A 22028-nucleotide genomic window follows, 5' to 3' on the forward strand; every position below is an offset into this window, starting at 1 on the left:
GACGGCAGTCGCTTAACAGACTGAGTCACCCAGGCGCCCCTAAAAAATAACAGGCTGGGGCGCCTGGGTGACTCAGTGGGTTGAGCCTCTGCCTTCGGCTCAGGTCATGATCTCAGGGTCCTGATGAGGATCGAGCCCTGCATGGGGCTCTCTGCTCAGCGGGGAGCCTGCTCCCCACCCCCCACCTGCCTTTCTGACTACTTGTGATCTCTGTCTATCAAATAAATAAGTAAAATCTTTAAAAAAAAAAAAAATCCCCTCCAGTGGTTGAAGAAGGACAAGGTCCCGCCAGGAGGAGGAGGCAGCCTGAGCAAAGCCCAGAGCAACAGCACCCTTTGCAAGAACTGGCAGTTCTGGGTTGTACCGGTCTTGTAGGCAGGGGCTGGCCCGCGGGGAGTGGGGTGGGGAGGGGGTTTAAGCAGGAGTGACATCTTTGCCTTGTGAGTAGAGACCGCCCTCTGGTGCCCACATGGGGGAATGACGGGGAAGAAAAAAGCCAGAGGAGGCATCAAGTTGAGCTTTTAAGTTTCCTCAGTTCATATGTTTAGAAGTTAGACTCTTCCAGATCAGGACGAGAAATCACAATGTTGGGGCTTTTCATTCAGCTACACAGGAGGAGGAATGGCATGAGGAAACTCATTAACGGTTTTGTCCTGTGGGCCACAGGCCTCTTAAAAATACATTAGGCCCTTCAGGATGGTCTAGTGACCCATGTTCTTCTCTCTGGGCACCTGTCACGCACAGTCCTCCAAGAAAAGATCCCGTGGCGAATGCTCGCCACTACCTAACATAATTTGCACAAAAGACCATCTCTGGGTGGGTGCAGCCCCCAGGCATAAGCAGAGAAGATTTTTGTGCGAATTTTTAAAGGACACCTGTTGGGGCACCTGTGTGCTCAGTGGGGTTAAGCCTCTGCCTTCGGCTCAGGTCATGATCTCAGGATCCTGGGATCCAGCCCCGCATCAGGCTCTCTGCTCAGCAGGGAGAATGATTCCTTCTCTCTCTCTGCCTGCCTCTCTGCCTACTTGTGATCTCTCTCTCTCAAATAAATAAATAAAATCTTTTAAAAATTTAAAAAAAAAGGGTACCTGTCGAGAGCTGAATGTGCACCACCCCCCCAACTCAAAAAGACACATTGATGTCCTTACCCTTAGTGCCTGCAAAAGAGACCTTATTGGAAGATGGGTTCTTTGCAGACGTAATCACATTAAGATGAGGTCATACGGAATAAGAGTGGGCCCTAATTGAATCTAGAAGTGGGCATCTAGAAGGAGAGGGAGATTTGTGAGACAATCCATTTGGTTGTTTTAAATCACCAAGTGTGGGGCCCCTTGTTAAGGAAACTAGTGGCGCTCCCTCCCTTCCCACGATGGGTGCAACACCCCCCCCCCAACTTCTGGCTCTGTGAAGGGAACCCCCATGCACTCCTGCCCCCAGCCGGGCTTCCTGGGCACAATCTACAAATGATGCAGCTGGTTCCCTCTGCACAGGTCTCTTGGACATGCTTCCTTCGCTCGTGCCTGGTGCATGGCCATCACAGAACGCAGTCAAAATGCAAAAACACCCAAGACGCACTTCCTGCCCTTAACAGCCGCATTTAATAATAGGAGATAAAAGATCATGGATGAGTCGTATGTTTGGGTAACAGAAGACCAGTCTGCCTAATGCGATGGCATACGTGATGGGATCCTATGGTGTGAGGCTTGGGATGTGGCTGTGGCTAGGAAAAGATTTTCCGTAAAGACGTGGGCGAGATAAGAGTGCCAGTAACTAAGGTCTGCTGAGCGCCCTGCCGGGTCCCATTTCTGTGCATACCTCATTTGGAGCTCATGAGGAACCCTGTGGTATAGATAGGAGGCTTAGAGGCGGTGCGTGAGCCTGCCAAGGTCCGCTCATAGTGAGGGTTGAGCCCCGGGAGCTGAACTGGGACTCGTTGGTAGGGGTTCCATCCGCTCTCGGCTCAGGAAGGAGAGCCGAGTCAGAGACAGGCTGGGAAGATGGGCTGGGCTGTTTGGAGGCTTCCTCGAATGTGGTGCTGAGGATTTCACACCTTCGAACAAGGACCCCGTGACAGTGAGGATCCACTAGGGAGACTTACACGCAGAAAGCAGTGCGTTACAAAGAGCATCTGGACAGCGGGAGAAGGGGTTGGATGGGAGAGGAGGAGCAAGACGTCTCTGATCGCAGAGGAGCCGTCCCAGAGGCTGTCCGCGGAGGGATGGGGGTGGGGAGCGAGAGGAGAAGCTGAAAACCGTTTAGCAGGAAAACTGAAGAGGCCAGGGGTCTTGAGTGGGGTTCTGGAAGGTGTGGGGAGAAGCAGGAGGTGAGGACCATTCTGGCATGTCCAGCATCGGCCCCAGGAACCCTGGGGATGGCAGGCGGCTCAGGACCTAGGGATCCCCGGGTACACAGATGCCATGTTCTGCCCCTACAGAGCTTGCCCTTTCCACAAGCAGGTGGAGAGGACCATAAGGGCTGGAGCTCAGGAGGAGAGCTCATCTATGGGAGGTGACTGCCAGATCCCCAAAGCATACTGGGGTTGGCCTTGGTGACAGGGGAATGGAGATAGGACTAGCCGTGGGGCTCGGGTCAGACCCTAGCAAGATTCTCCCTGTCTGGGACTGGAGCTTCCAGACCAGCCGTGGTCATGCCCGGACCTCCCCCGGGCTGCTGGGTGGACTCTGCCACACCGTGAAGGCTTCTCCCCGCCTCGGCCCTTCTCAGTGCCACCTCCCCCTTCTTTCTCCGCAAAGGCTTCCGGATGTTTCCTCCCAGCTCCACTGTGGCTGAGGAGGCACCCACCTGAACGAGAGAAAGCCAAGGGTGAAGAAAAAAGGCTGGGTCACCAGTGGGTGGACTGTTTGCCTCAACCTCAGCACAGAGACATCGGTGCGGCTGTCCTGTGAACTTGGATGGAATCTCACGCCTGTCGCAGAGAAACCCTGTGTATGTTCAGTTGATGAGAATCTGAGCCATACCCTTGTGATTTGTGCGCTTGTCTGTATTGTATTTCAATTAGGAGTTTTAAAACCTCACAACTTGGAAGTAGGTAGTCCTGTGTTACCAGGGGAAGCTGAGGCTTGCGTGCTTTGACCAAGGTCATGACCAGTGACTGCTAGAGCTGGACCCCTGTGGTTCAGAGATGGCCCTTGGACCACTTTGGGTCCTCAAATTCAAGTTCAGGCTCAAGCGTTCCCTTGAACTACCTGCCTTCCAACTCTGTGCTATTTCTGTTTCCAGTCAGTGACTATTGTCACCCTGCCAGCAGTGTGGCATCTTTCTCTGTGAGGACCCAGGACGTGCAGGCCAGAACAGGAAGGGACAGGCCTTGTGCTCTGAAGCTCAAGCATAATCTCTCTAGAATCTTGATTCCTGTCAGGGCCTCCGGCTTTGATCATGGTCTGGGCCTGAGCGGCCTCAGCTGAACTAAGCCCGTTGGCCAAGGTGACAGTTGCACTGGGGAGATTTAGGTCCAGGTTAGAGCCCATGTGACAGCAGCCTCTGGGAAGCAGGGGACTGACGTCGCACAAGGCCCTTTGATTGTCTCACCTGGAGTCTCAGTCCAGCCAGGGACACTTGTCATTGTCCAGGGGTGTCATTTTCTTTTCTCTCCTTTTTTCCCTTGAAGATTTTTATTTGTTTATTTGACAGAGAGTGACACAGTGAGAGAGGGAACACAAGCAGGGGCGTGGGTGAGGGAGAAGCAGGCTTCCTGCTGAGCGGGGAGCCTGATGTGGGGCTCGATCCCAGGACCCTGAGACCATGACCTGAGCCGAAGGCAGAGGCCCAACCCACTGAGCCACCCAGGCGGGGCCCCTGCCCTGCAAGTCTTGCCACAGCTCTCGGCACTGAGGACACATTCTGTTTGCTGAACCTCATCCCCAACACACACCTATGGGTACAGGTGCCGAGGCTCTCTCCCAGAGACGGAAGCCTGATCTTGACCTTCCTGTACCTTTCTGGTTTGTGTCTAACCCACCCCGATGTTTCCACATGAAGGATAATGTTCCCTCTCAGCTGTCCCTCTCTCCACCAAGATGAGACATGACTACTTCCCTGAGAAGCTTGCCCAATTAGATTTATGAGTCCTGGGAAGACTTTGTTTCTCCTGACCACATGTCTGCCTCTAGGGCCAACTCAGTCCTAACTGCTTGCTGGCGCCTGTTTCTCTCCAGCCTCAGGCTAACCCCTCCCCTCTCCTGACTTACTGGTCTTGGATTTCAGATAGGAGGAATGAGTGATGGGGAGTGAAGTCCCTGCCTTCCTTTCCTCCAGTCCCCCAAACTCCCATTCCTCACCAACCACCCAGCCCAAACTCCCCTCCCCAGAGACAGGCATCTACCACTCACAGAGGAGAAGGGCAGGGAGCTTTTTGGAGGAAGGCCCACAGCGATCTAATCCCCATACCCCCCGCCGTTGGTGGCCAGTTCTCACTAGAAGATGGTGCCTTTGTCCCTCAGGGGAAGAATCCAGAGAAAAACACGTGATGCGATCCTTAAACCCCACGCAACAAGCAAGACCACATTTTCTAAGCCAGTGATCGAGAAGTGACCCTTGAGTCCTCAATCCGTGACAAGGATCAGAACTTGGACACCAAGGAGAGAGGTGTGAGGGAAGGACTTCAGAGCTCTGTAAGCCCTACACCCCCCCCTTCCCGGAGGACCAGGCTTCCCTCCACAAGATCAGTGACAAAGGCTGCAAAACTCAAAGAGTGCCGCCTACCCCAGCGTTCGCGGAGTATGTCCACCAGAGGAGTCCAACAGCCAGACGGTAGCTGACTGCATGTTCCCATCCAGGAAGGACAAGTGGCTGCATTGAACCTGTATTCTGGTGGTCTCCAGGCTAAGCGTGTTCCAGCCTCCAACTGTTTAGTTTCCATCCCTCTCTCAACCTCTCAGCCTAGAAGAGCAGTGGGATTCCTAAGGAGAAATCCTGTGTCAAGTGCATGAGCAGAAAACCAAGGACAGACGAAGAGGCAGAGAAAGCTAAAAGGGAATACTCCAGAAAATCCAGGAGAGCCCCCCTGAGGACAAGGAATCAGCTTGGAAGGTCTGGAGGCCCAGAGAACACGAAGCTATCTTAGGACAGTGTTGTCAAAAACGTCGGGGATCGGGGCGCCTGGGTGGCTCAGTGGGTTAAGCCACTGCCTTCGACTCAGGTCATGGTCTCAGGGTCCTGGGATCGAGTCCCGCATCGGGCTCTCTGCTCAGCAGGGAGCCTGCTTCCTCCTCTCTCTCTGCCTGCCTCTCCATCTACTTGTGATTTCTCTCTGTCAAATAAATAAATAAAATCTTTAAAAAAAAATGTCGGGGATCCTCCTTCCCCTCCTGTGCCTCTACCCTCCATCCCAAGGGGTCAGTAACAGTGTCTAGCAAGGGAGGGGGAGAGGAGGAGGAAAAAGGGCAACCCCGCCCCATGTCCACCGTCCCTAGCTGCCCCTGCTGTTTAGGAAGGCAGCCTGCTTGCTGCCCTTGTTGGAGATGGAGGAGTCCCACCCTCGGACGGAGATCCAAGGGTCGATTACTTCTCAAGCTATAGGTCTGTGTACCAACTAAAGGTGAATGAAGAACTTACCCCCCCCCCCCCCCCCGAGAATGACCCAGATAAGCCACAGGGCCGCTCAGATTTTCCTCCAGGAACAAGAAAAAAATTCTTCCACTGAATGTATTTTATAGGACAGTGGGAGACTAGTGTAGGTGCATTCCGATTACATTCCAGCAAGTTCTTCTGAAGTCTGGGATACAGACGCAGAGCCAGGCAGCAAAGGGGACAGATGCAGTCAGGGAACACTGTGACCACGCGAGGACCCTTAGACGGGGCGGTCTTACCCTCTCCTGGGACTGACAACGTGTCTGTGATAAGGGTGATGGTAGTTTGCCAATTTCCGTTCTGAGCCCTTATATTTTAATTCTTCGATCATCACAAGAGTCCTGTGCTTTCTGAGCGGATGGGCTCATGTGGACGTGACGTGGTCCTGTGCTTTCTGAGCGGATGGGCTCATGTGGATGTGATGCTGGTCAAACAGGTCCCTGTTTCCTTCACTGCCCGGCCACAGGGAAACATAACGGACAGACAGGGGTGTAGTACGGACCAGCATCCTCAGTTCTCCCATCAGAGATCATGGCGTTCCCCATACGGCCAGGAACCCTTCACGAAACTCAGCTTTCGCTCGGGCTGGCTGTTTCACCATCCGTCCTGTCTTCTCCAGCTCACCCCGCAAAGCCGACTCCTCCCTAGAGCCGCCCTCCGCAACTCAGTCCTGAGGCCCTCCAGCTCTCGGGGAAGCAGAGGCCTTCATTCCCAGAGGGAGAAAGGGCTCCGCAAAGGAAAGAGATGGTGCAGCCGGATTAAGGCTTGTTGGGAGGAGAATTCAGGGTTCCGATCCCCACAGTCCTGGAGGATCGGTTCATTCCCGGACCTGCTCAAACCCCCAGAGCTGGAGGGCGAGCTCTGTAGGCATCCGATTCTACAACATCATGGTGGGAGAGGAGGAGCTTTTATTGGAGCAGTACAGAGACCAGTAGGTATAGCTCTCAGTGCCCTGGGCTGAGGGGCTCAGGGCTGGGGGGGAGGGGAGGGGGGCAGCAAATGCTAGATGAAGGTGAGGTGAGTAGAAGCGGGGACCCCGCAGCTTTCCTTGTGGTCCTCAAAGAGTTGCTCCAGAGCCTCCATAAAAAGCATGTGATAATGGTCCACTTCGTCCTCGGTGGGGTCCAGGCGCTGGGGCACTGGGATGGGGCGGCCCACTGCAGGGAGAGGGGAGACAGAGGTCGGGGGTGGGGGAGGTCCTGCTGGCCGCACAGCGGACAGCAGTTTTCTTGCCGGGAGAGGGGTACTCACCCACAGTGGTGATGGGCCTGGCGAAGGGGAGCAGGCCCCAGGACTTGGCCGAGAAGAGTCCCCGGCCCCAGAAGATGCAAGGAGAAAAGCTCATGATCCTCTTAAAGGTGACCTGACACAGATACTGCCAGGAGTCTGTGGCGAAGGCCTTAAATTTGAAGATGTCATTCTCCCCAAAGGAGTACACAGGTACCAGGGAGGCCCTGGGAAGGGACAGAGAGAGAGAGAGAGAGAGAGGAGGGGGGTCAGGCCCGCGGCTTTTGGAGGGAATCACAAGTCCCTCTCCACACCTCTGGATGCCAATGGCCAAGGCCATTTCAAGCAGATGACCAAGATCTGCAGAGAAGGGACTCATGGTTCTTGAGAAATGAGTGTGTACTGGGCCTTCCTATGTTGACCCTTGAACAACATGGGGTAAGGGGCACTGACCCCCACCCCCCAAATCCCCATGTAACTTAATACTCCCCCCAAACTTAACCCCAATAGCATGTCCAATAACATAAATAGTCAATTAAGACATAATTTGTGTATGTACTATATACCGTATTCTTATAATAAAGTAAGCTGGGGGGCCTCTGGGTGGCTCAGTCAGTGAGGCGTCTGCATTGGGCTCAGGTCATGATTCTAGGGTCCTGAGATCGAATCCCAGGTCCAGCTCTGCACTCGGCAGGGAGTCTGCTTAAGATTCTCTCTCCCTCTGCCCCTCCCCCAGCTCATGCTCTTACCCACCCCCCGCCCCGCCTTCAAATAAATACAATCTTAAAAAAATCATCAGGGAGTGCCGGGGCGGGGGCTCAGTTGGCTGAGCGGCTAACTCTCGGTTTTGGCTTAGGTCATGATCTCGGGGTGTTGGAACTGAAACCCAAGTTGGATTCTGCAGTCAGGGTGGTATCTGTTTGAGGGTCTCTGCCCCTCCCTCATGCCTCTCTCTCTCTCTCTCAAATAAATGAATCAAATCTCTAAAAAATGAAAAGCATCAGGAAGAGAAAATACATTTACAGTACTATATTGTAAAAAAAAAAAAATCCATGTATAAGGGACTGGTGCTGTTCAAACCCATGTTGTTTAAGGGTCAACTGTATACATTTTGTCCTTGAGCCTTTGCCACTACAGCAACTCCTACAACTCCTAGCACAGTAGTGTTAGTCCTATCCCACGAGCAGAGATACATTTCCAGGGTCTTGCCTTTGAGGCAGTGTCAGAAAGGGCTTTGAACTCAGGATTTTGGAGCACAAGGCCCTACTACTTATGCTATGATCCTGCCTCTCTCTCTCTCTCTTTTAGATTTTATTTATTTATTTGAGAGAGAGAGAATGAGAGCCAGCGAGCCCAGGAGGCGGAGGGTCAGAGGGAGAAGCAGACCCCCCTCCCCCCTCCGCCAAGCAGGGAGCCCAATGCAGGACTCGATCCCAGCACTCCAGGACCACGACCTGAGCCAAAGGCAGTCACGCAACCAACCAAGCCCCCCCACACTCCCCCTGCTCCTGCCTCCTTCGGAGAGGACAGAAGCCTGGCAGAAGTGGGCATGGTGCTTGGCACAGAGAAAGTGCCCAAGAGTTGATGCGTGCCAGAGGGCACAGAGTGGGCTCTGGGGACACAGAGGCCCAACTACAGGGACCAGGATGGGTGGGGACAAAAGAGTGTGGACCCCCAGACACAATGTCAAGTTCTGACCTCCAGCAGCAGCCCCGGCTGGGCGCCTGTACCCCACTCACCCGTGCCTCAGTGCCAGGCGCACAAAACCTTTGCGATTGCGGAGAATGAGGCAGTGCTTCCCCGGGATGGCATACAGGGACTCCTGGGCACCCCCAACCATAATGATGACAGCCTGCCCACGCTGGGGCTGTGACAGGATAAAGTCCAGGCTCTGCCGGCTCACAGGACGCAGTCCTGCACAGGAGAGGAGGTGGGGGGCCGTCACCACCCCCTCCCAGGCTGCCTGGCCCTCAGCTGCCCTTTAGTGAGCCCCACACCCCATTCCCTCCAAACCTGCCATCCCCGTGCCCATGTCAGTGTGACCTAGAGTGCCTTTCCTTGCAAGGATGAGGGTCATTTGCTCTGGAGCTCTTCACTGATGCCCGCTGTGAAGCAGGCCAATATTCAGGCAGGGTCCCTGCACTGGGTGCTTGGGAGGCAGTCGGGGGTGGGGGCGGGGGTGGGGGTTGGGAGGGAATGGCTGCCTCCTCCTGCTCAGCTCCAGGCTCACCGTAGGACATGAGGTATTCACGATAGACGGGAAGGTGGAAGAGGACGTCCAGCCCTGTCATTGAGGCCTGAATCCCGGGGAACTTCTTGGAGAAGCCGGTGACGTCGGTGGAGAAATTGCAGAAGGCTCCCACGCACATGATCCCGTGTGGGTGGACACTCAGCACATAGTTGCGGTCGGGGGGCAACTCTGCGGTTTTCACCAGCTTCGGGGCGGGGGTGATGGTGAGGGGATGCAGGGAAACAGGTAGGGAGGAGGGACACCGGCTGAAAAGAGCTGCCCTCCGCCCTGCCCGACTTCAGAGTCCAAGGTCCTCGAATGGGGTGGGCAGCACAGAGAGCCTACTGTGCACCGCCACTCTGCACCGCCCACCCCGTCTGAGGTTAGGGAGCCCAGGGTGCACAGGCAGGGGTGAGTAAGTGTGGGGGATTGGGAGAGGGAGGAGGAAGAGAGTGGATGACCCGGTACCTTGACAGGATAATAATTCCTGACGTGTCTCCACATGGCCGAGTTCCTTATCCACTCAAAGCGCCTTCCACCTTGGGGCAGAGAGATGCGTGGCAGGAATCCCTGGACGGCCCCCTGCCACTGTCTCTGCTTCCTGGGCACAGGTCCTGCAGCGCTTACCTTGCTTGGGTGTGTCCCAGTCCAGGAAGAGCCACACCAGGTACAGAACAGAGACCGACCAGAAGGGCGTGAAGAGGAGGAAGAGAAGGAGAAGAGAGAAGAAAGGGCCTGGGGGAAAGATGAGAAAGATGAGTGCGTTAGCTTTTGAAGAATCATTCCATGCCACCTGCTCTCCTACCCCTCACAGATGGCAGATGTGCCTCCAGCCATGGCCCTGACCTCTGGCCGCCTCCTTCTTCCTTTGTCCTCCAGGAAAGCCCCAGGCTTTCTCCCCGATGTCCCTCCTCCCATTGGGGACCCCAGGGCACCAGCCTCTCACCCATGAAGAGGAAAGTGAGCACGTATTGGTAGGCGCCCACTACTTCTAGCCACTGTTTCTGCACGGACTTCATGGTGGGGTCTGGTCTGTGGAGATTTCTGTCGCAGTCGCTGCCCTCTGCCAGCGGGGGCTCCAGGACCCCGAGCACAAACGAGGAAGGTTTGGGTGCCGCAGGAAGTCTTTCTTGCCGGAGGGACCAAACCCTCGGGGCCTCCCGGTGCTGCGGGTCTGTTGCGTGTGTCTGGAGAGGGGGATCCCTGGATTCGGAGCGCAAGATGCCTCCAGAATGATCTTTGAACTGCCAGTGTTAGTCGGTTTGGGCTGGCCCGTGGCCGCTGGGCGGAGCTGGGAGGTTGCAGGGAATGCATAGGCGGTTCCGGGACTGATGTGGGGAGGAGGCTCCGAAGGAGTCGGAAAGCCCATCCACCGGGTCCCAGCCGCTGGCCCGGGCAAGAAACCCGGCTGAGACTGTGGGATCTCCAGGGCGACCGGGCAGGCCCCCGCTGCGCGCCCTGGACCCGCGGAGCGGTCAAGATCACCCAGAGGCACGGCCGCGTACAAACACGCACACACCGCAGCTCTGTTCCCACGTTTAATTTCCCTGCCGGCACGCAGCCGAGGCGAGCACCGCGAGGGTCGAGGGTCGGGCGGCGCGCCTAGGTGAGGAGGGGGTGCGGATGGGCGGCGATGCCGGAGCGCGCCTCGTGCGCTTCGAGCCCCTGCGGGAGCCGCTCCACGTCGATCGTGCAGCGCGTCCACCAGTGCCCCGCTGGGCGGCGCGCTTCGCTGCACCGGGATCGGCCCCTCACCCCCGGCGGGCAGAACGGGACGCCCGAGGGGCGGTGGTTGGGATCCCCAGCCGGTGCCCTTCCTGCCCAGCAGGCCCTGGGCGGTTGCCAAAGGGGGCGAGGCCGGCGTGGCCAAGGCGTAGGCAGCAGCCAGGGACCTTCACCGCCCTGCGCCTCCTGCGCGCTCCGCAGCCACGATCCCGGAGGGTTCGGGAACTGCTGGAAGAACTCGTCGTCCCCGAAAGAGAGGACAGGCACCAGGCCTGCCCTCGAGGGTAGCCCGCGAGCGTCCCGCCGGGCCACTGCGGCATCCTCACCCGTGTTCCAGGGCCAATTCGACAAAGCCCTTCTGATTCCGGATCCGCAAATCGGCTCGCCGGGTTTTGCCTCCAGCGCTTCCAGGGCACCTCCCACGGCGAGGACCGTCACCTGGCCGCCCCCAGGCTGGGACAACAGATAGGCTGCGCGGGCCCTGTCCTAGGACTCCAAACCTGGGGAAGGGGACAAGGGCCCGGATGCCTGGGACTTTGAGAAAAGAGGGAGGAGGGCACCGTGGAGGTAGAGAGGGGACCAGAGAGGTGGGGGGGGGGGGTGACACAGCAGAGACTGGGGGAATCTCCCCTCTTCTCATCACTACAGGGGAAGAGGGGGAGGCGGAACCGACGAGGCAGCATGAGGAGGTGTGGCGGGAGGCGGGGGTTGGGGGGTGGGGGGTGGCGGGAGGCTGGAGAAGCCGGTGGCCTCCCTGCGGATGTTGCTGAACGCCCTGGTAAAGGACCCGGGCCCCCTGGGAGTGGAAGCCAAAGAGAAAGTTGCGAGAGGGATCAGTTCTGGGGTTTTAACCAGCTGGGGCCCCCACTCTGGCCAGATTAGACTTTGGGGGCAGAGGTGGTAACCAGAGAAGAGCCTATTCCAAAGCCTTCCCCCCCTCCCCCAGCCCACCCCACGACCCCCGGTCTCCTCTCCTCCCCCCACAGCACACCATTCTTGGATGGCCTCACTGACACAGGGAAGTAATCTCAGAAATGTCTCCAGATGGCCCAGCTATGGCCCCAGGGAGAGGGGTGGCCTCCTGCCCATGGTGTGTCCCTGTCTCTAGGATCCAGGCTCGGCTTAGAAGAGCAAGGGGCAACAGGGCCGGGCACACTTGGGCTGGAGGATGGAGTGGGGGTTACTCAGGACCCAGGCATTTCGTTCCCAGTTACCCGCCTCTGCCCCCGCTTCCCTGTTCCATGGCTTCAGGCCCTCCTGCCCAGGCTAATTCCTTCCCATTCCTTCATTGGGCTCCGGAGAGCCCTGTCCTGCTTCCCTCCTGGTAATAGGGAAGCAGAGTGCAAGGTGCTAAGCCTCACTGAGCCCCAAGAAGGAGAAGACCTGTTGAAGGACAGCAACCAGTCAAGGAGCCCAGAGGAGGTGGCTGGAGGGGGCCGGCATACTGTGGAGGGACATCCCATAGGGGCCACTATGAGTTCTTTTGGGGGGGGTGGTTCTTAAGTACACTCCTTGTGGTCCAACACACTGGCCCTGACCCTTGGCCCTGGTTCAGCTCCTGTGTCCACCCCTGCTTGCTGGCCTGAACCTTGCACCCTCGTGAGCCCCGGCAAGAAAGGGTTAACCACTACTGAGCTCACAGAGTTGTGACCAGTGGGACCAAACAGAAATGCCCAGGGGTGTGGCCAGGAGCCTGAGAGCCAGGGTATGCGGACAGGACCTTGGGCCTCTGCGGGGGTGGGGGGGGTTGGGGGGGTGGGGGGGTGGCAGGCTTTGAGGAGTCTGCTGGCAGAGGTCTGGGAAAGTGGGGTGTCATCAGTGTGGTGTGTGCCATGAATGGCAGGGCTCCCCTCATGACTGAGAGCATCTAGACACCCCTTTAGTTGCCACAGTCCAGCCCCTAAGGACTCTGTGGGAGACATTCCAGAAAGAAGGGCTTTTTGGGAAGGGCCAGTGATGGGCCAGCCCAAAAGAGTACACCCTCCATGTGGGCGGGGACCAGTCCTCACATGGCCAGGGTCCTCCCCAACACTGGCCAGGGCTGTGGAACCGGCACCGTCTCGGTTCCCTCTCCGGGTGGGGAAATGTCACTTTTTTTTTTTTAAATATTTTATTTATTTATTGGACAGACAGAGATCACAAGTAGGCAGAGAGGCAGGCAGAGAGAGAGGAGGAAGCAGGCTCCCCGTCGAGCAGAGAGCCTGATGCAGGGCTTGATCCCAGAACCCCGGGATCATGACCTGAGCCGAAGGCAGAGGCTTTAACCCACTGAGCCACCCAGGCGCCCCGGAAATGTCACTTTTTAAGGCAGGTATGACACAAACCCCATGAGGTGCCTCTGTCCCACTGTCTCCTGGCATAAAATACTTTCCCACTTTCCCTCCTTTATGGTGATTTTCTGGCTAAGGTCTCCCCCCAGCTTGGAGCCACAAGAAGACAGGTGTTATTCTCATGGACCCTAACCCTGTGGCAGGTGCCCAGCAGGTGAGGGGTACTCAGTAAATGACTGGTGGGTCATAGGACACAGGTTGAGCAAGCCACTGTTCAAACTGGCACACCCTTTCTGCCCTGTCCGCTGCTTCGCTCTCGGGCAGGTTGTGTCACCCCGCACTCCCCGCCTGGAGGTATTTTCTCCTGTCCCTGCTCAACCCACTTCCATCCACAGGGAGACCGGGTGAGACGGACTAAAAAGTCTGGCCAGAGAGATGATCAGTCCGCTGGGCAGGGGGACTGGCCCCACCCGTCAGCAAGGCCGGTTTCACCGGGGAGGTTTTCCTGGGAGTCCAGGCAATAGGAAGGAAGGGCTGGGTGGCAGGTAAGGTGTTCGAGGCTAGAAATGCCCAAGGACCCGCAAATATTTGGTTTTCAAAAGGCGGTCCGCAGGGCTTCTCCAGGGGTCTTGCTTGCTTGGCAAGGGCTTGATGGGCGCCCCCCAGAGGCTGGAAGACATAAGCTCTCAGGAGGTCTCGCCTCTTTTGAAGGCTACTTCCCATTCCCCTCTTCCGGGAAGCTTTCTTGGGATGATCTTCCAAGCCTTCCCTTTTTCTGATCTTTCCTACCCAAAAGCTTGGGTCCCACAAGCCTCCTGTGTCTTCCCTTGAAACGCATGCTTGCCTTGGCATTGTCCCCAAAGCCCAGCCCTGGGGATCTCCCACCCCCACACTTCACGCTCAAGAGCTTTAGAGAAGAGGTTGTGGGGGTGGTGCGGAGGTCTTTGGGCCTGGCCCTTCTCAGGCTTCCCCACCCACGCCCCAGGCAACACAGGGGAGTTAGAGATGGCATCCGGGGAAGCTTCTCGGTTCTCACACTGCTCCACAATCTGCTTCTGCCTCCTTTTTTCCTCTCTGTTCTTTTTCTTTGGAGTAACTAACTCCAGGTCTCCCCTCTGCTCTGGGGGCAGGAAGGATTCGGGGTCAGTGGCGAGGAGAAAGACGGACACGGACTCAAGAGTTACAAATCCTCCTTTATTGGGAGGGAGGCTGAGAAACAATAATTTATTGTATGGGGAGCCCCCAGAAGTCTTCTCCCCATGAACCTTTGGGGAATGAGGGGTGGGGCAAGGGGGCTCCCAGGAGCTTCCTGAGAGGGCTGTGTGTTGGGGGGGGGGCACATTCAGTCCCAGGCACACCCAGCATCCACTCAGGAAGGGAGGCGCCAGACACAACCCCCGCTCCAAGGCTGGGGGGGGGCGCACATGCGGAAAGGCACAATGGTAGGGAGAGTGTGGCAGAGTGGTTGAATGTCAGGGGTCGACAAAGGACACCATGATATAGCGGGTGCCCCGAGTCGTGGGCAGCCCCTCGTGGTAGTGGGTGAGGCGGCCGGGGTGCAGGAGCCCCCAGCCCTTCCGCGGGGACGAGACTATGCAGTCATAACGCAGGAAGCGACAGCCACCTCCCTGCAAGAGGACAGGGGATCGGAAGTGGACAGTGAGCGGACAGGGCGCCGGGGGTCAGGCCGCCACAGCGGTGGGGTGGGGTGAGAGGCAGGCACGGGGGCTTGGAGGGTTGGCACACAAGGGAGGCACGGGAGGGACAGGCACACAGCCCGGAAGAGGCCCAGGAGATGGCACCTGCGAAGGAACTGGACATGGGAAGAGGGCAGGCCGCGGGGCAGGGCGGGTGACAGAAGGGGGCGTGGGGCAGGCCAGCAAGGTCCCCGGGGCTCACGTGAGCGCGTGCACGTGTGTGGAGGAGCCCTGCTGGTGTCCTGACGCGGGCGGGCGCTAGGGGCTCACCTCATAATCCAGGCCCTTGTGGTTGAGGGCCACGTTGAGGGTGAAGGTGGACGAGTCGTGATGGGGCCGCAGAGAGGGCTGCTCGTCCGGCCGGTAGCGGACCACGAAGTTCATCACCGCCCGGGTCTGTGGGGACACGAGAGAGGACACCGGAAGGATGGCCGCGAGGTCCTGGGGGCCTTCCGAGGAGGGTGGTAGGGGTAGGGCCGCAAGGGTCTCACTGCTAACTGGTGGGACCCCTTCCCACGGGGCTCCGGGTGCTACAGGGGCTGAAGGGGCGCCGTGTGGAGACTTCCAGCAAGGACCGGGCTGTGTGGGAGGGTGGACGTGGGGTCGGCAGGGGCGGCGGCCCACCTTGGTGTGGTAGCCTGGGAACAGGCTCTCTGTCATGGGTCCCACGTACGTCCTCAGCAGCTGTAGCCACTGGTCCTCATAGCCCACCTGCTTCATGTGGATGTCCACGGTGGGCACGTTCTCGTAACCTCCGGCCAGCCTCGAGTCCTGCGGGCGGCGGGCACTGAGCCCCGACAGGGCCACGCCAGCCTCCCCCCTCCTCTCGCTCTCAGCCCTGAAAGCTTGCGTGACCTGCGTCTGGGAGCCTCGACCGTTTAGCCTGACCACCCCTACCGGCCCTGAAGATGTCACCTCTTCCGTGAAGCCCCTCGGTCCCCCCGCGTCTGGGCCAAGGGCCCCTCCGGTGACTCCCGCAGTGTCTAGCCTGCCCGTCACAGCCTTCAGGAGCTGAGACTGCGACGGACGCTAGAAGCTGAAGTGCACGAGGGCAGGGCGTGACCAAGTGTGGCTCAACGTGTCACACCCCCTGGGTCAGTGGCCGGCGTCTGGGACCTGCCAGCCCCGGGTAAGGAGTTCCTACACGAATGCATGCACACAGGCACGCGGTTGTGCCCCCTGTGGGTCCCCCCCACCTCTCCTCCCCTCCCCCGGGGTCCCCTTCTCCGGGCGCCCCCCCCCTCCCCTGCCCCGGCCCCTCTCACCTCATGCCGGCCCCCTGACCACTGGCCGTAGTGCTCCATTTCCTCCACCAGCTCGTCGCACATCTGCTCGGACAGCAGCGGGAACCAGTACACGTCTGGGCACGGCTGAGGACGGGCAGGGGAAGAACAGTGGGGCCGGGGGACCCTTGCGGACCTCTCGGGAGGAGACAGGCAGCCAGCCCAGGGGGGCGAAAGCCGCAGCAGAAAGGGAAGCCAGGAGTTGGGAGAAGCTGGGGGCACGGGGATCAGAGCAGGGGGATGGGCCGGGGAAGGCGGGGCCGGAGAAGGTAGGAGCAGCGCAGGGAACCCGGTGCAAACGGCAGGAGCACGCCAGAGCCCCAGGTGGGCCTTCTTTACAAAACTGTCACTTCACCCATAACACCAATAGGCCCAACAGATAAGAGAGAACCGCTCTGATGAGTGGCGGGGTGCGGAGCCGAAGGCCTTTCTGCTTGGCCTTTGCCTCTGTCTGCCCGAGGGCAGTCGGTTTGGGAAGCACCCATCCACCCAGCAGCAGTGGACTCAGGGCGGTGGCCACCGGGGCAGTCGGGGGTCCTGCATGGGGCTCACCTGCTCCACAAGTCCCTCCCCTTCGAGGGCCCGGCTGTAGTTCTCATGAATGTACTGTTCCTTCCAGTCCTGCGGGAGAAGGGAGTGGGGTGCACACCTTGACGTGTGCCCTCTTCACTCCCCCCGGTCCCACCGAGGGACCCCCAGGGCCACGACCGCGATGGCCTCTCCCCAGGCAGGAGCAGGACCTGGGAGTGGGCGTGTGTGTGCACCCATGCCTGCGCCCTCCTGTAGCCAAGGGCACGTCCCGCGATCTGAGCAAGACGGCTGGCACTTACCAGGGGGTTGTCGAAGATCTGCCAGAGGTCAGGGTGCAGATGGTCGGTGTCGTACCGGGAAGTGGCCAGGAGGCGGCCGAATTCGTGCTGATTGCTCAGGTGGAGGAAGATGCCCTGGAGTGGGGCAGGGGGAGGGTGTGAGGAGACACCGGTGGCTTCTGGCCAGCACCCCGCCTTCGGGCACACAGGCCGCACTCACCTTGTCCCGCAGGCTCTTACAGAAGGCCATGTCGGGGTCAGTGTCGCTGCCCGAGAACACCTCCCTCTGGGGCAGCTCTGTCCTCAGGGTCTCACCACGGATCACGTATGCCTGGGATATATAGGGCACATTCCACACGCCCCTGGAGGCACCCACACGGGGGTCAGTGAGGTGGGGGACCCTTCCCCAGGTCAACCCCAGAGCCCCTTCCCTTGGGGCACCCCACTCTCTGAGCCGGAAGGTCCACCGGCTTCCCGGTCACAACACCTCAGGCCGGCTGCCCCGTGAGCCCGGCCCCAAAGCTGGGGCCCTTTGCGACAGGTGAGGCTCTGGGGGAGTGCGCAGGGGTGTGTGGGCCCCGACGGATGGGAGGGGCCGCGGCAGGACTCACACTCGCTTCCGCTGTACCAGCTCTACGTAGTCCTCCGAGCGTGCATAGTACTCGTCGGGGCTCAGGGCTCCCCAGAAGTTGGACCACAGCTTCCCGTGACGGGACAGCATGGGCGCTATCACCTTCCTGCGGACAGGCGGAGCGGAGGGCCGGGCACAGGTGAGCCCCGGGTCCCAGGACGGAGGGGGGACAGGGACTTCCTGGGGACTCTCTGGGGACCCTCTGGCTGAGCTGGGCAAGCGACCTGTTCTCTTCGATGAGGATGCGCAGGGTCTGCTGGTTGGTGAGGACGGTGTCGGCATCCAGGCTGAAGTAGAATTCGCAGTCCGGGTCCTGCCGACAAGTGTCCCTGGAGGGGACGGGTCGGTGAGCAGAGGGGTAAAACGGAAGCGGGCGGGCAGGGAGGAGGGACTGTGTGGTGGGTAGGAGAAACCCCCACTACCCGCTGACGAGGGGTTAGAAGAACGTGGGTAGAAACATCAGCAAGAGAATAGAAGGAAGACTATGGAGGGGGGCTTCGGCTCCCCGCCCTGCCGCTCATTAGAGCGATTCTCTCTTGTCTCTTGGGCCTATTGGTGTGGGGGGTGGTGTGCATGCTTCCCCAGGACCCCGAGGTTCTCCTGGCTGCAAAGGTGCCCCCGTGAAGGCTGAGCAGAGGCTGCACAGCGTGTGGACGGGAAAGGGCGGGTGTGGTGGCCGGCAGACCCCCTTGGCTCTCACCCGTGCTCCCCGCCCAGTGCTCACTCACATGGCCATGTCCCTGGCCTCGCCTGGCGTCAGGGCCTCCTCTGGCCCCACCAGCTTCACAGCTGAGAAGTGGTCCTGGAGCTGGGGCCAGGAGTCTGCGATGTGGGGCTCATGGTACACCTCCTGGAGAAGCGGGGGGTAGAGAGGGCAGAGAAGATGAGGTCTGAGGGAGAGGAGGGGGCACGTGGTGAGCAGGAAGGGTGCAGGAAGGAGTCTGGGTGGGCGGGAGTTCCAATCCAGGCAGGGGCAAAGCCCCTTGGGAGGGCGCACAAGGGAGAGGCCGCCTGCAGGGGTGTCTCACGTTGTTATGCAGGAAGAGGGTGATCCTGTCCGGGGGATAGTCCAGGAGCAGCAGCCGCTGCAGGAAGCGGGGCAGGAACGGGGTAGGTTGTTCCACAAACACAGCCAGAAGCACCCGGGGGGGAGGCTAGAAGGTACAAGATGGTGCTCAGAGGAGAGCCCAGGCCCCCACACCGGTGTGTCCTCCACCACCCTGGCAGGCTGGGAGTCCCCAGGAGCTCCGGCCTGTGCCTTGGCCCTCAGCACACGCTCCCTGCACCCCTCCTCACCTGCCCCCCCGGGAGTGTCCTCCGGTCCCGGCCGCAGAACCCACAGCCTCCCTGGGGGGTCCAGCCGTTAGGGACATAGTTTCCCAGGTAATTCAGCTGGAGCTGTTGGGAGAGGCAGTGAGAGCAGGAAGCAAAGGGGTCCAGCAGCAGAGCTGGGGACGGTCAGGTGGACGGACAGGGGACAGGGCAGGGAGGGGAGAGATGGACACTCAGAACCTCTCCCAGTACCTCTGCCGCTGGGGCTGGGGAGGACTGGCTGCTTGGAAGGGCTGGAGGTACGCAGGGGTGGGGGCTAGGTCTGACTGGGGCAGGGGTGGGGGGCTGAGGGTATGAACCACTGGAGCACCTTAGTGGGACCGTTCCCATGGACCACGACAGGAAGTGTGTCATAGGCCACATTCCGGATACGCACACGGTTCCGATCAAACTTTAAAACCACCTCATCTGGGGAAGAAAAGCCCAGCTTTATACTCTTTTCCTCTCAAAGCTGCCAAGCAACAGATGCTTCTAAATATGGAGGGGGCGGGCGGGGAGCCCAGCTGCTCTAGAGAGAGGATGGACTGTGGCTCCAGGGGCGTGGGGGGAGCAGCCACTGTCTCTCTCCCGAGGGTACTGACCAGACTCCGGCCACCCTGGGGAGCGCCACCCTCCTCCCCGGGTGACCCGGGCAAGTCACCTTCACAAAGGCAATTTCCTCCCCTGTCACCGGTGGTAACCATAGGTCCTCCTTTCGTAGGGCTGTGGTATTAAATAAAATCACAGAAGCGGTGCCCTTTCTCCTCACCTAAAGCCCCATTGAGGTTCTGAAAGATCCGGGATTTATGATCCAGATTGAGGCTGAGTTTCTCCTGGATGGGATGAAATGGGGTGGGCCATCATTACCCACTCTTTCTAGAACCTCCCTAAAGCCCTAGCCCCCTCATCTCCCCTTCAGGCTGCACCCAGAGCCACAGGTGGCCACCCTCCACCATCCCTCCCTACCCTGAGCCCCGGGTCCAGGTAGAGTCGTGTATAGAACAGCTGGTCGTCATCGTCATCTTTGTACTTCCACTGGCGGACGACTTGGTGGATGGTGGGGGCAAAGCCAATGAATCCTGTAGGGGTGGGCGGGCGCTGACCCCAAGACTCTCAGAGTCCCAGGGACCCATCCCCACTCCCTCTCTAGGCTGGGGGCCCCTGGAATGCTCCAGGCCCCAGCACCCACCCCCCCCCACACTCCATGCCCTAGTACCCCCACTCCCATGCCTTGGGCACTCTGCCACTCACCACCAGAGTTGAGGAAGCGCTTCCCCGTGCCCACCTCAGGGTACTGCTCTGCCAGCCCCCACTCGGGCCAGCAGAAGCCCTCCGCGGAGAAGAGCAGGCGGCTGCCGGTCTGGACAAACTTCTTCAGCAGCTCCGAGGGGCTGCCAGCCAGAATCACGTCGTAGCTGGGTGAGGAAGACTGGGCGTGAGCCAGGCAACCACGGGAACCTAACGCTCCTTACCCCCCCTCCTCCTCCTTGCGACACCCCCCCCCCCCGCCCCGCCTCCCCGTCAGCGGCCCCTTTACCTGTCCACAAACATGATGACCATGTCCTCCTGGTCTGCGTATTTCTCCATCTCCTTCTTGAGCCACCTGACCTTCTGTCCTCCACCAACCGTTCGGGCCACATCACCCCCTCGCCACTCCTCTCCCAGGCCCAGGGTCTGTGGGGGGGGTGGGGGGGGGAGACCCGCCAAGCCAGGGAGCGGCTCAGTCGGCCAAAGGGGCCCTCCTGACCAGGCTCACCACGGGGCCCCCAGCATGCAGCCCTCAGCCCACTCCTCCCGCCCCTCCTCCCCTCCTAGGGACCAGCAGGCTTTCCTCTCCTCACCCGCACTGTGTAGTTGAAGAACTCCGCGGACCGCAGGAAACGCCGGTATCCTTCCGTCTCGGCTGTGGCCACCGTGATCACCAGCAGCTTCTCTGTCACCAGCCGGGAATTGGCGCTCGGGACCCACTCACCCAGCTCACCCCCCGCCCCCCGCAACGCGCTCCGCTCACCGCAGACCCCCATGCCCTCCCTCCGACGCTGCTCCTGTCCTGTTTTTTTCCGATTCCCTCTTAAACTCTTCCCAACCTGGGAAACTTTGGCCCCCGTGGAGAGCTGGATGGGAGTAACACCCAGGAATTCGGTGTCAGTTCACAGGCGAGGCTGGAAATCCCAGCCCAGGGTGGGCAGTGGGCGAGGGGCCGCGTGGTTCACCCTGTGCAGGGCGCACGGCGTGGGAGAGGCCGGCCACCCCCTCCCGGCCTTGACCCTTCCCAGGCGCCGCGGGCAGGCACGGGAACCCGGCACCCGCTCGGCTCGGCGCTCCCGGGGTTCTCACCTGGGTTGACCGGGTCGCTGCCCCGCGGACGGTCGGAGGCCGAGGTTGCAGGAGGCGGCGGCAGCAGCAGCAGCAGCAGGAGCCCGGGCAGGAGCCGGAGTCCCGGGCCGGAGGAGGCCATGGCGTGGGAGCGGGCGGAGACCGCACAGCGGCTCGCAGGGCGCTGGGGCAGTGCGCCCCGATCCCAACTCCGGGGAGGGACTCTGGGAAGAGGGACCGGGGCTGCCGTGCGGCCAGCCGCGAGGAGGAGCAGGGCTGGGGCGCCGCCCTGGAAAAAAGGCGTAGCCCGAGGCTACTGAAAACTCGAGAAGCCGGCGCCGCGGACAAGGGGAGGATTGTACCCGGGCGTGAGCGCGCGGGTGGCGCGGAACCAGCAGAGGGGGCGCCCGGCCGCGGAGCGGGGGAGGGGCGGGGGCTCGGGCCGGCGATCCGGAGCCGAGGACTGAGGTGAGAGGCAGGCCGGCCCAGTGCCTCCCGACACACGAGGAAACTGAAACCCGGAGAGGGGAAGTGACCCCCTGCAGGTCGGGCGGGATGCGGAGGCGGGTCTTTGCCGCAGCCCAGCCCGGAGCCGTGGGGCGGAAGGCTGGGAGAGCACAGCGGTGGGGGCGCGGGGAGGTTGGGCGAGCGGAGGAGCCGTCGGCAAAGAGGGAGAAGGCCGAGCAGTCTGCGGCCCCAGGGGCAAAGGGGGTTGAGCTTTCGGCAGAGGGTCCCGGGGGGCCTCTCGGATTGCCCACTCAAGCCTGCCCACTTTCTTCGGTAGTCCAGCCCATCATCTCTACCGCCCCCGGGAGAAGCTCCAGGGGTTGCCTTTGCTATGATGGCATCTTCAGAAGAACCGAAGGAAAATGACATTTCTCAAAAGACCACTGGCATCGCCTCTTTAAAGTGATACATTTCGGGGAGTCCCACAAAATAC

General features: G+C 59.9%; 2 protein-coding genes across 3 annotated transcripts; both read right to left on the bottom strand.

Moving 5' to 3' along the window:
• Positions 1-6483: 6483 nt before the first annotated feature.
• Positions 6484-10170, bottom strand: MOGAT3 (monoacylglycerol O-acyltransferase 3). The gene is made up of 7 exons (XM_032327762.1): positions 9993-10170; positions 9674-9781; positions 9515-9585; positions 9047-9251; positions 8556-8730; positions 6841-7043; positions 6484-6746 (listed from the first exon to the last, which is right to left on the bottom strand). Exons 1-7 carry the CDS (start codon positions 10063-10065, stop codon positions 6592-6594), a joined length of 990 nt encoding a protein of 329 aa, XP_032183653.1. The 5' UTR covers positions 10066-10170; the 3' UTR covers positions 6484-6591.
• A 4044-nt stretch (positions 10171-14214) lies between these two features.
• On the bottom strand, positions 14215-21635 carry PLOD3 (procollagen-lysine,2-oxoglutarate 5-dioxygenase 3). 2 transcript variants are annotated; one of them, XM_032327760.1, is made up of 20 exons: positions 21110-21635; positions 20860-20886; positions 20614-20705; positions 20310-20446; positions 20024-20187; positions 19739-19851; positions 19542-19605; positions 19104-19201; positions 18758-18859; positions 18490-18615; positions 18190-18311; positions 17686-17790; positions 17442-17567; positions 17051-17192; positions 16852-16965; positions 16574-16642; positions 16004-16108; positions 15363-15509; positions 15009-15134; positions 14215-14669 (listed from the first exon to the last, which is right to left on the bottom strand). In XM_032327760.1, the coding sequence occupies exons 1-20, from the start codon at positions 21228-21230 to the stop codon at positions 14514-14516; spliced, it is 2256 nt and encodes a 751-aa protein (XP_032183651.1). In that variant the 5' UTR covers positions 21231-21635; the 3' UTR covers positions 14215-14513. The 2 variants fall into 2 exon arrangements, with proteins under 2 accessions (XP_032183651.1, XP_032183652.1); XM_032327761.1 differs by lacking the exon at positions 20860-20886 and having other exon boundaries at positions 21110-21634.
• Positions 21636-22028: the final 393 nt, after the last annotated feature.

This window comes from Mustela erminea, chromosome 20 (genome assembly GCF_009829155.1).
Source record: "Mustela erminea isolate mMusErm1 chromosome 20, mMusErm1.Pri, whole genome shotgun sequence".
Classification (NCBI taxonomy): domain Eukaryota; kingdom Metazoa; phylum Chordata; class Mammalia; order Carnivora; family Mustelidae; genus Mustela; species Mustela erminea.

Coding starts and splice junctions, on each gene's coding strand:
- MOGAT3 (XM_032327762.1), bottom strand. CDS start 10,065: ATGAAGTCCGTGCAGAAACAGTGGCTAGAAGTAGTGGGCGCCTACCAA. Junction 9,586..9,673: donor CTGGGACACACCCAAGCAAG/GTAAGCGCTGCA, acceptor CTCTGCCCCAAG/GTGGAAGGCGCTTTGAGTGG. Junction 9,252..9,514: donor GGAATTATTATCCTGTCAAG/GTACCGGGTCAT, acceptor CCCGCCCCGAAG/CTGGTGAAAACCGCAGAGTT.
- PLOD3 (XM_032327760.1), bottom strand. CDS start 21,230: ATGGCCTCCTCCGGCCCGGGACTCCGGCTCCTGCCCGGGCTCCTGCTG. Junction 20,188..20,309: donor GTCATCATGTTTGTGGACAG/GTAAAGGGGCCG, acceptor TTCCTCACCCAG/CTACGACGTGATTCTGGCTG. Junction 19,606..19,738: donor ACCTGGACCCGGGGCTCAGG/GTAGGGAGGGAT, acceptor CATCCCATCCAG/GAGAAACTCAGCCTCAATCT.